The sequence below is a fragment of the Convolutriloba macropyga genome, chromosome 2, assembly GCF_964194025.1.
Source record: "Convolutriloba macropyga chromosome 2, txConMacr16.3, whole genome shotgun sequence".
Taxonomy (NCBI): domain Eukaryota; kingdom Metazoa; phylum Xenacoelomorpha; order Acoela; family Convolutidae; genus Convolutriloba; species Convolutriloba macropyga.
Window position 1 is genome coordinate 10,761,700 of NC_134469.1, and position 16,516 is coordinate 10,778,215.

Here is a 16,516-nt window from a genome sequence, read left to right on the forward strand (position 1 = left end):
ATAGAATTTGGCACTGCCGAGATCTGGCATTTAAAACATGCACCTGCGTGTTTCAAGGTAATAGAAACTGCTAGATTAAAACCAAATTCAGTTTATTTTTTTAGGAATCTTGTGATCGCTAAACGAACGTGGCCTATATCCGAGCAGAATGCTGCTTTTTGTTTCTGCCAATATAATTAATCTATCATTATTAATCACAAGACACCGTCGAAGTTTCAGATAGCTGTTCTCACAGAAAACATCGTTTTGGAGCACATATTGAGTATAATTAAATGAAACAGTTAGTGCGGAGTATTATAGAGCCAATGTTTGTCTATCTACCTTTCTTTGTGGTTTCCTGGTAGCTACATCGATGCTCTGGTTATTTGGATTAGGGTACTTAAAAGAGAAACTGATTTTGCAACAGTTTTGGAATCAGTCTACAAATATTGTCTCTCAGCTAATTGTGGTTATTATCGAATTACAGCTATTCTTCCTTCAGCCATTTTCAGCTATTTTTTGTTAATTTCCTATTTGATTAATAGCCGCCGTCAGCCTCTCAACGGGTATTATTTAGGTGCTCTCCATTTTTAAATTCGCTTTGCCTTTTGATTACGTTTTCGTTCTACATAAGTCACGATTTTCACGTTTGAATTTCGACTTACCTCACTCTTTGTTTCAACTGAATGGATTTTAAATTCGTTCACGTATTGAATTACGTAATGTGAATACGGTCAAAATCTAAAGAACAAAATCAAAAGAATCGAGATACTTATATAAAGCCTGGTCGTTAAGTCATAATGCATATCAAAGTTCATTAAAGCGATTGCTAGCTGGCCTCAGTATTATGCTTAATATCCTTCAGTTTAGAGGCTGAAGTAAGTGTAATTTTAGAATTTAACCGAATATGCAGAATTTACTCACCCATAAGAACACTTTGGCACTTAGAAAATTTCTGTCGATTTCTCTCTCTTAGTTTTTCTTTTTCTGTTTCAGTCCCAATGTGCGTCAAGCGGGTGAACGGCGGTTATTTTCCGGCCATTTGCGAGCTATGTTTTGTTTTTGTGGTGCTTTCAAAAATCGATTCGTTTTTTTAAATCTATGAAATATATTGATTTGACTCATGTAAGGCAAATATTAGGATTCCGATGCCTGTAGGCTCCTGTTGGACTCAATGACTTTTATCAGAAATATCAGGCTCATATTTTTTTGTTTCAATCCAGTCATTTAATTTTTCTGCAAATTGCAACCTCAACTGAATTGCAGCTTTCGTATCAGTTTTTTTATGAATCGCAGGCAAATTGTTGCAAACAAGCGGATGATTGTTTAGCATTCAATATTAATTTTTTTTGAACTCAAATTTTTGGACGAGCTGATTTTCATGTTTGAGGAAGTTGCACTATAATTTAAGTGAGACGTAGCAATATTCACTTCTTTGAAAAGTGTGGAGACAACTCGGGTTATTTTATGTGTTCGAAAAATCAAATTTAACATCTCTATTTAATTGCTCTTGAACGAAGTTCATAACATTTATTGTGAACGTGTGTGTCTTTTTTATGTAAAATTTTTGCTTGACAATTTTGGTTTTTCGAGTGACTTTTACGCCCTTGACTTTTTGCGTTTCGCGTGATATAAATTCTCTCTCAATAACAACTTCCAGCAGCTGAAGTCTTTGTTTCAACTGAATGTATTTTAAATTCGTTCACGTATTGAATTACGTAATGTAGTGAATACGGTCAAAATCTAAAGAACAAAATCAAAAGAATCGAGATACTTATATAAAGCCCGGTCGTTAAGTCATAATGCATATCAAAGTTCATTAAAGCGATTGCTAGCTGGCCTCAATATTATGCTTAATATCTTTCAGTTTAGAGGCTGAAGTAAGTGTAATTTTAGAATTTAACCGAATATGCAGAATTTACTCACCGATAAGAACACTTTGGCACTTAGAAAATTTCTGTCGATTTCTCTCTTAGTTTTTCTTTTTCTGTTTCAGTCCCAATGTGCGTCAAGTGGGTGAACGGTGGTTATTTTCCGGCCATTTGCGGGCTATGTTTTGTTTTTGTGGTGCTTTCAAAAATAGATTCGTTGTTTTAAATCTATGAAATATATTGATTTGACTCATGTAAGGCAAATATTAGGATTCTGACGCCTGTAGGCTCCTGTTGGACTCATTGACTTTTATCAGAAATATCAGGCTCATATTTTTTTGTTTCAATCCAGTCATTTAATTTTTCTGCAAATTGCAACCTCAACTGAATTGCAGCTTTCGAATCAGTTTTATGAATCGCTTTATTCACTTTCTTTGAAAGCAATATTCACTTCTTTGACAAGTGTGGAGACAACTCGGGTTATTTTATGTGTCCGAAAGCTCAAATTTAACATCTCTTTTTAATTGCTCTTGAACGAAGTTCATAACAATTATTGTCAACGTGTGTCTTTTTTGTGTAAAATTTTCGCTTGACAGTTTTGATTTTTCGAGTGACTTTACGCCCTTGACTTTTTGCGTTTCGCGTGATCTACTAAAATTCTCTCTCAATAAGAACTTCAAGCGGCTGAACTCAATTGGCGGCAGTTTAATACCAAAAGTCAAATGAAAAGTGCGCCAAAACTGACGCCATTTTTACTCTAGATCTTAATAGTGGTATATGTTAACCTCTAATGTGGTTATTTGGAGCCCACTATTGAACTTCTTAGTCCCATTCAGACTCCCCCCCCCCGACTGAAGCAGGCTTCAATTGATTAGAGCTCCCACTAGTCGTTCGAGAGCAACACTGACAAATACAGTTGTTGAAATATTGTTTCTTTTGAAAATAATAGCACTAATATTTTAAGTTTTGACAAATTGCCATTTAGCTCACAAAAAGATACATTTTGAAACTTCATTTTGATATGTTGTCTTTCAAATCCACTGTCTAATGTTTTCAAAAGTTGAAGGATGATTTTTTTTGTAAATTTTCATCTATTGCACAAGCCTGACAACGAAAAATTTATAGTAGCCGGAAAAGAAATACAAGTTGACTTGCATTTCTCAAAAAACGTTCAATTACTCTTTGAAATTGATGACAAGCTGCCATGCCTGATTTTGCTTAAAGAAATCAATGCAAAACTGTCTGAATTGTTTAAGAAATTTGTTTGCCTATGTGAAATTGAAAAACGCTAACAGCTTATTTATTTTTGCAAAATTTGGGATGCTTCAAGACAGCATTAATTCAAACTATTTTTTGATTGTGATATACTTGAAAAGTTCGTGTCAGTTTTCTGAAAATTTAACAATTATTAATTTTGATATGATTTTAGCGAAGATTAATTTTAACAGGAGTATCTTAAGAATGCGGAGAGTAACTGGTAAAAAAGATTTAAGGACACTAAAACTTTCCTTTTCCGCAGTTTTGTTTTTCAAATAACTACAAGTTGTGAAAACTACACATCCACGAGATATTTTTTTCCTTTTTAGCATTATCAAGGTCTTAAAGTGATGCATGCTGCTTGATTGAGATTGATTAGGTTTAGGGGGAATTTTTTGCTTTTGTTACTAAACAAAATCAGTTTTCAGTGTTTTTTTTTTTTCAAATTTTTTGAGGCATTTTCTGTCATTTTCGGTTTTAGAAGCAAATACTAATTTAACCAACTTTTAATTGAGCTTTTTGCAAACTCAGATAAAAAGAAATTTTTTGCTTATGGCTAAGTGATATCGCGTCGTTCCAAAAACAGCGGCTCGAATGTAATATTGTTTTGTGTGCGACGAATATGTATGGTGATGCTCTAGTGTTTTTTTGATTATTTTGCGCGTACCTGCAACACTATGCCCCAAATTTACACAGTTCAACTGTCTATTAACATTTCATGGAGCGATCAAGTGACAAATGAGGATTTTTCATGTATTGTGTTTCGTGTTCTACATCTTGTGGGTTGTAATTGTTTTTGTAGATGATTTTCTGACCTCGAATTGTTTCCATTACCACGACACTGATCAATTTTAAATGTTTCAGTGTCTTTCGAGGACAAGAGGCGACAGAACTTTGATCTGGGCGAGCAGGCACTGGAGAGGAAAAGACAGGCGTTGTTAGAGCAGCAGAAACGAGAAAAGGTTATTAAATGGTTATGTATATAGTAGAGGTTTTGGAGTTAGCTCTCAAACAAATTTTGTGCGAACAAATCTGCCATGTCTATAATTTGGGTCGTTAGTTTTTTATTAACCGCGTCCTCAATTCCAGGCGGCTATTATAGCGCTCCTAATTTTTCTAAATGGTTTTCCCAATCCATTCATAGTCCGTTCTAGGTCTAGTTTTCTGTTTAGTCAATGAGAATTTTTTGAATTGTACGTCAGGACTTGTCCTGCTATGTTTTTTTACTTCGACTAACAGACTTTTGTTTCGTCTTACCCTGACTTCTTGGAATTGACTTTTTCAATGACTTACCTCACTAAAAAAATGACTTCTGAACTCACTTTAAATTTTATGAACATTTACTTGTTAAGGGTCAATAGTGTGAATCTAAGTAGTGCCAAACATATATGCCCTAATTCTTGATTATTAGAGTCTTGAGTTTTTGATTTTAAATATTAAATTTGGGATTTTCTCCGTTTATGACCCCAGTACGTTATGCGCCCCACAGTTACAGAGCCCGTGCCATTACATAGTAAGTCATTATGTATGGGGTCATAAAAAATTTGTGCTCACTTAGCTTGGGGGGGGGGGGCGAAACAGAATAGATCTATTTCTCCTTATAGAGCTTATGTGTCTCATAAAAATGACAGTCCAAATCTAACCCAAAAAGTCTAGTGGTCTATTAAAGGACTGGTGGTCGATATGTCTATCTAATCTCTTTAGTTGTTTCAATTCATGGAAGGCCCCAAGCGTCTATCGCGGCTATTTTCCGGCAATCTGCCGGCTATGTTCTGGGTGTATGATCGATGATACATCGCATTTCAACTTAGTTTATGCGAATGACAATCGTAGGTATTCTGGGGTCTTTCCACATTATAACGCCCAACAAAATTATAGTCCCTGGTTTATATGTGAAATGAACATTAAGCTTGGGGGGGGGGCTGTAATGGGAAAAACCTGTATTCTTCGCCTAACTAAATTCAATATTGTGCTTGGTCTGTTTGCGGAAGTTTTAGCAAAGAGAATGTGTTCAAACTTATGCAATTGTTTCAGATAAATTAAACGTTTAAATGTCAAAAAATGCATGCAGTAGCTAAGTTAAATAGTTTAAATGTATTGCACCGGTTTTTCATAGTGGACGAAACATTGCACTTTAAATTGTAAATCGTCTAGTGGTCGTAATTTGCATTTAGGAGGAGAGAATGGAGAAGGAACGACAAGAAGAGGAACGTCGAGCACGTGAACGGGCGGAACAGGAGCGAAAGAGAGCTGAACAAATAGCCGAACAACAGAGACGAATAGATGAAGCAAGAAAGGAAGCAGAGGCCAAGGCACAAGCTGAACACGACAGACGTATAGCAATCAGTTTGGAATCTCGCATCGCATCGGCCAGAAGTCAACTGACGCAACTGAGGAGTCAGAATAGTCAAATGGATAGTGACATCCAGGTTAATTATGAACAGGGCGCGGAAATTGGTTTTATTTTTACTTTATATCCATGGTCTGTCTGGGAATGATATAATATTCTTATTATTACTACTATTACACTTAGCAAAGCTACTTCGTAGATCATCGTTACTATTACTACTACTATCATTATTACTATCAGCTAAGCAGAGCCCGTTTGCAGATCCACAGAATGGCAACTTCGTTGATCATCACTACTATCACTACAACATAAACAATGACACTTTCTATATATATCAACACACTCTCTTTGATTTACTAAAATCAATCAAAAGGAAGTCAATCAAAAGTGTACCAATTTAAATTTTTAAGATATGTCATTGTAGTGGCATTTAATAAGCTCTATTTATATCATTTTGAGATCGGAAGTGAAGTTGTAGCCCCGCTGAAGAAGAATACAGCCGACCTCATGTTGCTGGCTTGTTAAGTAATACTACACTTCGTGCATCCATCCAAGCACATAAATAATACTGGTTGTTGTTTTTTAAGTAGCTGGTAAAAATTCAAACCTCCTCGTTTGGTTGATATCTGTTTTGACTGTTGAAGGTGCTTGCTTCTAAGAAGCGTTCTTTGGACGAGCAGATGGAGGAGACAAGAACGAGTGAGAACAGTGCGAGGCAGACACTAGCTGAGAGGAACAACAAATACGTGGAGAGGAGGAAACACTTGGAGAAGTTGCAGCTACAATTGCAGGTGATTATGGTTGATCAGCAGTAACTGACATTGTCGCACCTTCTGTAACCAAAGTTTTTTCAACTTTGAGATGAGTCCCGACTTTTTGAAATGGGCCCCGAAATGTACTGTTTCCGATCCTCTATTAGGCTATTGTGTCGCTTTGGTGCTGTTTGTACATACTTGATGTCGTTCAATTATATAGTCTGTCCCATAAAGTTGAAATAGCGAACGTTCGAAAAACGCCAAAAACGTGCAATTAAGCATCAATGTGCTCATTTGATTGCCAGCGTTTTCTCCATTAAGCTTTCATTCATCAATTTTTTCTACATATTTTAAATTTGTACTTTGACCTTTGGACTCTAACCTGTGGCTTTTGAAACGTTGCTTATTTCAACTTTGAGGCACTCTATGCTACGGAGAAATTGATATTTACTTGCTGGTACACTTCGTCAGCTAGAGTGCGTCAATCAACATATTGTTATGTAAGCCGGTTTTATTTAAACACTCATCAGAGAAATATTAGATCTATTCTGTTTCTCCTGGGGGGACATAAAAACGCTGGTGGGGGGTGGCGGCAAAACCATACATCCGAAATGTTAAATTGAATTCATGATGTATCTCCACAAATTTATCTGAGCAGGGCTGAAATAGAGCGGAATGGAGATTTGTCCAGACGTTTTAAAAACTAAACGCTAACCTAAACGTCTTTGTCATACAAAGAGTAAATAAATGGAATCAGCAAAATAAAATTATGATGTGTTGAATGAAGAGCTTTTTCTAGGAATTCCAACGGAACCTGAAGCAGTACTCCGATAAAAAGATGTCAATTGCCGATCAGCTGAAACAACAAGCTCTCCGCAACCCTATCGGTGAGTCTCGATTTACCAGCTCAGAGCACCAGAAATTTTGTTGGGTCATCAATGAAATCATAAGGATTTTATATATGTTTATCAGGATGATTTCATTTGCTTTTAGTATCCCTGTAGATGCTGTTTAATGCTAATATTGACTATTTGACATTTCGAAATTATTGGCTTTCGAACTATTTTGTTTGCGGCAAATGGTTGATATATGCATATGAGTGTATCAATTGTATTCATTAAATCATAGCGCTAGTTAATTTTCTCCATTTAAAAAATTTCTCAAGTGGTTGTTAAGTTAATGTTTTCATGAGTTTGGAAAATATTGTACTATGTTTTGGGTAATAATTAGACTTCCCCATACGATCTATCTTGTTCAATCTCGAGCAATTTTGCAGCAATTAATTAAGTCCTGTTGGTCTTTTAAAGCTATGTTTTCAACTATTTGACTTGTTTTTCATTCTCGACTTCTTAATTTATGTACAATATTTCGTCCTCTCATTCACAATTTGAATCAGCCGAACTTAATTGTCCCGGTCAATTGATGGTAGACCTTTACTACAAGAAGTCAAACCGTAATTTGATTCGTAACGTCAATTTGAGGATCTTTTCGGCTAGCGCCCCCCCACTCTATATAGCCGTTATTTTAGCACCCCCAAAACCTAAGTTATCACTGATCGTAAGAGCGATATTTGCATTTCATTGAAACAAGAATCTCTTGGTAGAAATTTATATTGATGCTTACGTTATACGCAACAAATTTTCGTTGAAATACGTAATGCTTGCAAACCATAGCTGTGCTAGCTTTTAATAAATGGATATTGTTCATGCATAAACGTACTTAACAACTAAAAGTATTTTTAAACATGTATAAATGGGGGGGGGGGGGTGCAAAACTAAGCGGCGGCGCTAGCAGAAAATATTACAATTTGATTGCTCAAACACAGCTTCAAAAAATTTGTCTTTAGAATTAAAATTTATTCTAAAAACTGAACAAAGATTCTTCATAAAGGTTCTATGTGTTTAATAGCCGGCCTCATCTTCTCAGCCGGCTATTATAGCGCTCCTATTTTTTTTTCCTTCGTCGAATAAAAAAATGTTACGCTTTACCTCATTTTGCCGCTTTTTCAACATTTTGCGTGATATCTTTTTAACTTCTCGAGGCTAGTTTCTCTCTTCTCTCATTCTGCTAAAAGTGATTTTGAACATCAGTTGCTCAGCAAAGCAATTCAAAATGAACAGAGTCAGTATAAAAAATTGAAGTCAGAAATAGAAACGGGATAAACCCATAAAGCCCAATTTTAGATGCCCGCTGTTTGAACGTCGTTCCTATAAGTCTTAGTTACCATCTCGTATGCTTATTGGTATAATAGTAGCCCCTGTAGCCTCTCTCTAAGAAACAGAAGTATGTTCAACTACGAAATGGCATCAAAATAAATCGGACTTGAAAAATGTTTTTGTACAAAAATCTTTTTTCAGTATCTATTCTTTCAATCCCAATCATGCTTATTGGAATCAACGGCGGCTATTTTCCGACAATCTGCCGGGTATGTTTTAATTAGTCCATGGCTTAGATTGATAGAATTAAAATTAATTGCCAGACTGGTTTTCAAGCTCTTATGGTGATAGCGAAGAGATATTATTGATTTTTTGCATCTTTTCCGTTAGCGCCCGCCAGTCCTATATAGCCGAAATTTAGGCACCCCCTAAAAATTAACATTTTGCTCCCTTCTGACATGGTTATTTATTCTTCCTATATAATGCATTAGCAACCATACATCTAACAATTTTCAAGAAATTTATAGCGGTAGACCCCTTTACAAAGCTCGTAATTACTAAAAACGCAATAAGAACAAGTTTTCGGTTGTTTACATTATATGCAGTGACTCATTACTGTACCCATATAAACCTCCGCTCTAGTAGTATTTTTTCTGAATCCCTTTTCACACTTATGCGTACGTAATAACTCAAATGCATACATAATATTTAAACATATACAAATGGGGTTGCATAATTTACTGGGAGACTCTAGCGGAAAAGATTTTTGAGCAAGATGGAAAACTTTTGTTCGCGCTCTCCTCATCCTGAAATTTTTTTCGGGCGTTCTTTTCCACTTAATTTTGACGTCATTTGAGGCTCATATGAGCTTTTTCTTCCCTAGAATATTCTTTGGTTGCACATGCCTTGAATGATGGTTTCATACTCTAATTGATTGGTTGCTAAGTGTATCGATAGAATAACGCACTCTAAGTGAAGTTTAGTGGAGTTCTTTGGTTAAGAATTTGCAATCTGTTTGCAATACAAAATTTTGTAATTCAAAAGAATACATCATAAAATTTAGAAGGACTACCTATAAAAGGTAATCTTAGTTTCTACTTTTTGATACTAAAATGAACGATTTTTGATGCTGCAAGTCTACGGACATCGAGCATCGAGCTTTTTTCTGATAATCTATCAGTTTTTTTGCGAAATAATAGTATTTTTCTATAGTTTAAAGCGGACACTTGCTGTTTTGTGGTTGTCCTGGTTTTTAAGGTCCTCGGAGTGAAGTGGGGGGAAGCAACATAATCATCTTCATCAATTTTTTGGCTCAAATTTGCTCATTTTGAAGCTAGAACTAATTTTTTGTGATCACATCAAAGGTTAGTGGATGAAAAACAAAACAACAGTTGTCAATGTTTCCAAATTTTTTGCACTTTTTTTTCAATTGCCTGCTAGATTGCTTATAAGCCAGTTTTTATAGGTCTGGTACCAACACTTATTTCGATTGAAAATTTTTTCGAAAACACTTCCGGAGCAAAACAATGGAAGTTTTCCTCAACAATGGGGGATTTGGGGGTTTCCTTAACTGTGTAGGAGAAAAGACAGTCGAACTAAAATTTTTTGAGGTTTAGCCATTCAAATGTTATGCTAAATCATTTTTAATAGTCGCAGTCTGCCTCTCAACGTGTATTTTAAGAAGCTTTCCTTTTTGAAAATAAATTCGTGGTTCCTTTGAATTACGTTTTTCGTTTTACATAAGTCACGACTTTCACTTTTGACTTCTGATTTACCTCACTCAATGTTTCAACTGAATGGATTATCAATTCTTGCTCTCATTGAATTAGCATTTTTGTGAATGCGGTCAAGGTCAAAAGAGAGAAATCAAAAGAAACGGGATAAACCGACAAAGCCCAGTCATAAAGTCATGATGCTTTATGTTTTGTCAGCTCATTAGAGCGGTTGCTAGCTGACATTAGTTTTAACCTGATTATCCTTCAGTTGAGACTAAATTAAGCATCATTTAAGAATTTTGCTGAATGTGCACACCAACGTAGACAACTTCCGAGTGCATTTCGATGTGCATCAAGAGTGTCAACGGCGGCTATTCTCCGGCAATTCGCTGGCTATATTTAACAGGGGAACGCTCTAACTATACTAGCAGCCAATTCGAAATACTGGGTGCTCTAAGAACATCATTTTTTCGAATTTTCCCGGCAACTTTTTGATATTTAAACTTCGCAAATACAGCAATTCTTAAGCTAAAATAACAAATTTGTTTTTCATCGAGTCGTTAGACTAGTGAAATTGGAGCAAAATGATGCTTTCTGAAAATACCTCGCAAAATTTCTCAAGACTAACGGCTGAGAACATTTTTAAAATCAATATTTGTTTTTCTTACGAAACAATTTGATGAGCTTTGTATTGTCATAGATTAATTTTTTTGTCTCCCAAATCGTGGTATCCTTCCTTGATATCAAGTAATATCTTTTTAGTGCTTAATACTGTCACAACTTACTGAAAAACTTACCCAGAGATGCTCTCAACCTATGAATCATCATAAGATCCTATTATAGCATTTTTGGGCTAAATTTTGTGACAATATAACGGGCTAAGACCAGCAGCGGCTCGCTCGGGGTTATTGCAGCTATACTTAGTATTGTTTGGTCGTCTAGTGAACTATTTTATTGCTCTCGAACGATGTTTGAAGCACTCATTATGAACTTGTCTTATGCAGAATTGCTTTGGGTGGAATGCCATAAAACATTTTTCTCAGCTGCACCTCTCCCAATTAATTTGCCCCGGCCTGTCGTTCGAGAGCAATTCATGCAATATTATGTGGTTTATGTTTTGGCTAACAGTTTTTCAGCCCGCCTAACTGAAGGAGAGATTTTCTGTTTGCACTGCTAATTTTTTGTCTATTTTGTGGGAAAGAGTTTTGTATATATAAACTTCTGGTTGTTTTTGTCTTGTTATATTTTGATAGTTTCAACTGCATAAAGTTTTTCTTTTGCATTAAAACGCTGGATAAAAGTAGATAAATATAAGAGATAGAAATTCCAACGTTAAATTTGTATTCGGAACTTGAAATCATGATCGAAGTAATTTTTTCAGACCTAAGACTTTTCCTGAGGCATTTTTTGGTTGTTGTTTTGAGATCTTTCTTACCCTGGAATCTTTTTGCAGCGTTTAGTCTTTCCAATTGCGTTCTCGAACTTCTCCTGCTTGATTTTTCTTAAATTTCTGCGATGAATTGCGCTGGTTTATGACAGGCAGAGGTGTATTTTTTGTACATTTTTATAGAAATTGGTCTGCCGTCATTTTTTTTCTATTGTCCAAGTAGCAACAATTTGGGAGAACGGTAGTATTGAAAGAAGGTCCAAAAGATGATTTTCTTGAGTTAATACTTTTTTGCCGAGAAAATCACGATTTGATGGACAAAATTGCTTGAAAAATTGGTGAAAATTGTTTGGCTAATTCTCGTGTTTTTTTTTCATTATTTTTGAATGGTCAATTGTAAGACTGTTTAATCCAATAATTTAAGTAAATAACTTTTGTGGAATGTAAACAAAAAAAATCAATTTATACTAAGAGTAGAAGTGATTGTGTCGTGAATTTTACGGTGATATTTGAAAATCATTAATTTCCAAACGCCCTCAGTTACTATGTTGTTTTAATGCATTTTTTATTTAGGAGGGGGCAAAGATTGAACTTGTAGATTTTCCTCTTTTTGGTCATGGAATTGCCAAAATAGGGGGCGAACTTTTTAAAATTGGATTGATTGATTGATATCTCTGTGTACAACAATTTTCCAAGGTTATGACATTCAATTTTCCAAGAAATCTAAGAAAACTTTGTTAATGATTCTGCTCATATTTTTTCGCGGTTAATATACCGATTGGTCACAAATTAACTCCGAATATATATTTGCTGTCGAATAAAGCCAGCTAATTCGTGAAAATGAATGTAAGTGAAGTACGAATTATTGGCTAGTTGAATCGTGAATGTACTTGCCCTGAGTTTCGATGAAAATGTCAATTTTTGTTTTTACAGAAGAAGCACAATTCACAGGTTTGGCATGATCTGATCAGCAGTCAGTTTACTCTGTATGTTGTTGCATCTAGTTTGCTATATGCTATGCTCTTCTATATACTACACTAGCTCAGTAGCTATGCAATCGTTTGCTTTATTTATCGTTACTTAGCTGTTCATGAAATTTTCCGAAGTATTTGAGATCCAAAAGTAAGTAAAAAGGCATCGTATATTATCATTTTTGTTCTATTTTACACTGTAGCTGTCACTCTGACTTGCAAGGCTCGAGTGTCTCAGGAATGCAATTCTGATGGTTTGATATGTTACCAATTTTGATGCTCTGGTATATTGCAAGGCTCAAATGATTTTACTTTACAAGTGAGCATTTGAATGCTAGTGGTAATCGACGTCTGCAACTATTTGGGTCTCTTTGCAAGTATAAGTATATGTGACAGAAAGTTAATTATTTTAGCGGGGACTTCTGAGAATTATGTTGTTTAAACACGCTCTTCGGGAAGCCAGTCAATATTTGTCTTGATTGTCGAGTGCCGTGAATTCTAATGTTGCCTTTACAACGGCATACTGAAAAGTGATAATGATTGAAGCTAACTTTAAAACTCAAGATAGGCAAAGGAACCGGTACTTTTCACGTGAGAAAACCAGAAAAACATTTTTGAAAGGAAACTACTCCCAGGTTTAGGTGCGCGACCCTAGACCGCTCTGATCAGACCATTTGGGTCGCACACCGGTGGCGTGGTGCGACCCAAAATACATGGTCTGGGAAACGCTTGAGTCGCACGATGGTCTGGACAATGGTCGCACTACGGTCTGATCAGAGGGCAAAGTCTGGAAAATGGTCTGGACAATGGTCGCACTAAGTCTGATCAGAGGGCAAGTTCGCACTATGGTCTGATCATAGGTCGCACGAAAGTCTAGACAATGGTCGCACTATGGTCTGATCATAGGCCGCACGAAAGTCTGGACAATGGTCGCACTACGGTCTGATCAGAGGGCAAATTCGCACTATGGTCTGATCATAGGTCGCACGAAAGTCTGGACAATGGTCGCACTATGGTCTGATCAGAAGGCAAAGTCGCACTATGGTCTGATCATAGATCGCACGAAAGTCGGTTTTAAACGTTTCCAGTGCACTTTTGTCTGATCAGAGGACGTTTCGAGAGCTGAAATAGGTTAAATACTGTCGGAAAAAATCTACAGTTGAACTAACGAACAACTTTTTTGAGCTTTTCCAGTATGTTTTGGGTGTGTTCCCCTCCTCCTTCTCTCAACCGGGCTGGGGACCGGCTACGGCAGAAATACAAACACAAATATAGGAGAATTGAGTCCGAGCAAACGCTAAAATTGCACGCACTGAGACTCTCTCCGAGTAAAACCAAATAATGATTTGCACAACTCCTTGACCCGATGAAAAAGACCTATTTTTGAAATTCGCTTATCGCGAAATTCGCAAATTTCCTTAAAAAAGTTAGTATTTCATACGGAAATTTGCGATTAATTCTATAGATCCTAGGCAAGATATAGCAAAAAATCTTGGCAATTTAGACTCTGCACACACAGGGGATACTCCATACTGAATTTGTTTCCATTTGGACAACTCCATGACCCGATCAAAAATACCTAATTTTAATATTCGTTATTCACAAATTTCCGTATGAAACACCAACTTTTTTCCTAGGCAAGCTGTAGCAAAAATTCTTACAGTTGATCTAACGAACAACTTTTTTGAGCTTTTCCAGTATGTTTTAGGTGTGTTCCCCTCCTCCTTCTCTCAACCGGGCTGGGGACCGGCTACGGCGGAGTTACAAACACAAATATAGGAGAATTGAGTCCGACCAAACGGTAAAAATCCGCGCTCTGAGACTCTCTCCGAGTAAAACCAAATAAACAAAACAAATTATAACATATAGCTAAAGTTATGTGGGAAAATTGTCTCAAGTTGATTCAAAGAACCATCTTTTGAGATTTTCCAGTATGTTCTGGGTGTGTTTCCCTCCTCCTTTCTCATCCGGGCCTGGGAACGGCTACGGCGGAGATACAAACAGACAACTATAGGAGATTTTAAGAGCGTTAGGTAAAAAAAACCAAGCTCAAACTATATTTCCAACCACATTAAAGCATAATAAATCGCTAAATGAATGTAAAAGACTATGACTATAAAAACTCACCTTTTTTTCTAGGCAAGCTATACCAATATTTTTTTTTCTTATACTCTACCTACACAGGGGATACTCCATACCAAGTTTGGTTCAATTTCACCCGATGAAATAGACCTATTTTTAAAGTTCAATAATCGCAATTTATTCGAAATAATTGCAAATTCAATTTGCAAGCTATAGCAAATATTCTTTTTGTTTTACACCCTAGGTACACATGGGATATTCCATACCGAGTTTGGTTTACTTTGGACAACTCTAAGACCTAATCAAAAAGACCTATTTTTAAATTACTCATTTGAAATATTCGCAAATTTCTGTACGAAAAACTAACTTTCTACGCAAGCTATAGCAATTTTTTTGTATTACAATCTAGGTACACATGAAATACTCCATACCGAGTTTGGTTTGATTTGTACAACTCCTTGACCCGATGAAATAGACCTATTTTTAAAATTCAATAATCGCAATTTATTCGAAATAATCGCAAATTGCCGTATGAAAAGCTAACTTTTTTCGTAGACAAGCTGTAGCAAAAATACTTTTTGCCCTACACTCTACGCAAACAGGGAATACTCAATACTGAGTTTGGGTTGATTTGCACAACTCCTTGACCCGATGAAAAAGACCTGTTTTTAAAATTCGCTTATCGCGAAATTCGCAAATTTCCTTAAAAAAAGTTAGTATTTCATACGGAAATTTGCAATTAATTCGATAGATCCTAGGCAAGATATAGCAAAAAATCTTGGCAATTTAGACTCTGCACACACAGGGGATACTCCATACTGAATTTGGTTCGATTTGGACAACTCCATGACCCGATCAAGAAGACCTAATTTTAAAATTCGTTATTCACAAATTTCCGTATGAAACACCAACCTTTTTCCTAGGCAAGCTATAGCAAAATTTCTTTTTGTCCTACACTCTACCTAGACGTTGGATACTCCATAACAAGTTTGGTTGGATTTGGACAACTCTATGACCCAATAAAATAAACGAAATAATCGCAAATTTCCGTATGAATTAACTTCTTCCTATTCAAGCTATAGCAAAAGTTCTTGGCATTTTAAACTCTACATACACATGGGATACTCCATACTAATAAAAAACTTGGCGTTGGCAGAAATCCAAGACGTAAAATGGTAACAAAAATAAAGTAAAATAAATTAAAACACGTAGAACAATTGTGATATCAAAACAAACACATTTCAATTATGCTCATAATGTCGCAATAAACATAACAAAAACACAGTTTCCTTGAAAGCAAGATAAAACCATTTAGTTTGAACAGACGCGAGCGGTACCTTCACTGTAACATCGGATTCTTTTACAGCAAAACCAAAAGGAACTTGCACCTCAATCAGTTTTGACTAATCTAATTTTCTTGAGAATCTCAAATTTTCGCAATAGAAAACATTGCACACTGTCTTCGAAAGAGAATCTGATTTCGCCGACAACAATTTTTTCGTCAATTTTAGCTGCAATATACTTGTCCAGCCCAGAACCACGCTCATAGGCACAAGAAGACAAAAAGCGCTGGAGCTATCGACAAGATAATTTAGCGCCTGAGTATTCGATTCTGAACTTCAGCGTCTCTGAGCTCTCAACAAAACCTTTAACATTGTCAAAGGTTTTATGCTGCTGGAAATTCTGTAAAATTCCAGCCAAGCAATCTTTCTCAACTTTCTTTTTGGCAACAAACTTTGATCTAATAAATCTGTCGACCATCAATTGACATTGATTTACTGTTCCGGTCAAAGGAGCTATGACCATCCTGTTAGCTGATTCAAACATGAAAGCTGATGTTGTAAAGAGTGGTCCCATAAATTTAACTTGCCATGCTAAGTGTCTCAGCAAGTGAAAATTAATTGAGTCCATTCTTTCTGATTTTTCACCCAAACTCGGGCTGAATTCATTCAGTATTCGGTTGCAGAACTCAACTTTCGCTGACGACTCATAA

At 36.0% G+C, this 16,516-nt stretch overlaps 1 protein-coding gene across 4 annotated transcripts in view; it reads left to right on the top strand.

The window, feature by feature from the left end:
* LOC142356370 (intersectin-1-like) overlaps window positions 1-16,516 on the top strand; it is a 119,506-nt gene that overhangs the window by 34,168 nt on the left and 68,822 nt on the right. For 3 of the 4 annotated variants that reach the window (XM_075408299.1, XM_075408305.1, XM_075408317.1), the window contains exons 8-12: window positions 3,972-4,069; window positions 5,282-5,536; window positions 6,102-6,248; window positions 7,012-7,099; window positions 12,404-12,421. In XM_075408299.1, coding sequence (XP_075264414.1) covers window positions 3,972-4,069; window positions 5,282-5,536; window positions 6,102-6,248; window positions 7,012-7,099; window positions 12,404-12,421 — 606 coding nt within the window. The remainder of the gene's footprint in view (window positions 1-3,971; window positions 4,070-5,281; window positions 5,537-6,101; window positions 6,249-7,011; window positions 7,100-12,403; window positions 12,422-16,516) is intronic. The other variant, XM_075408311.1, reaches the window with a different exon arrangement.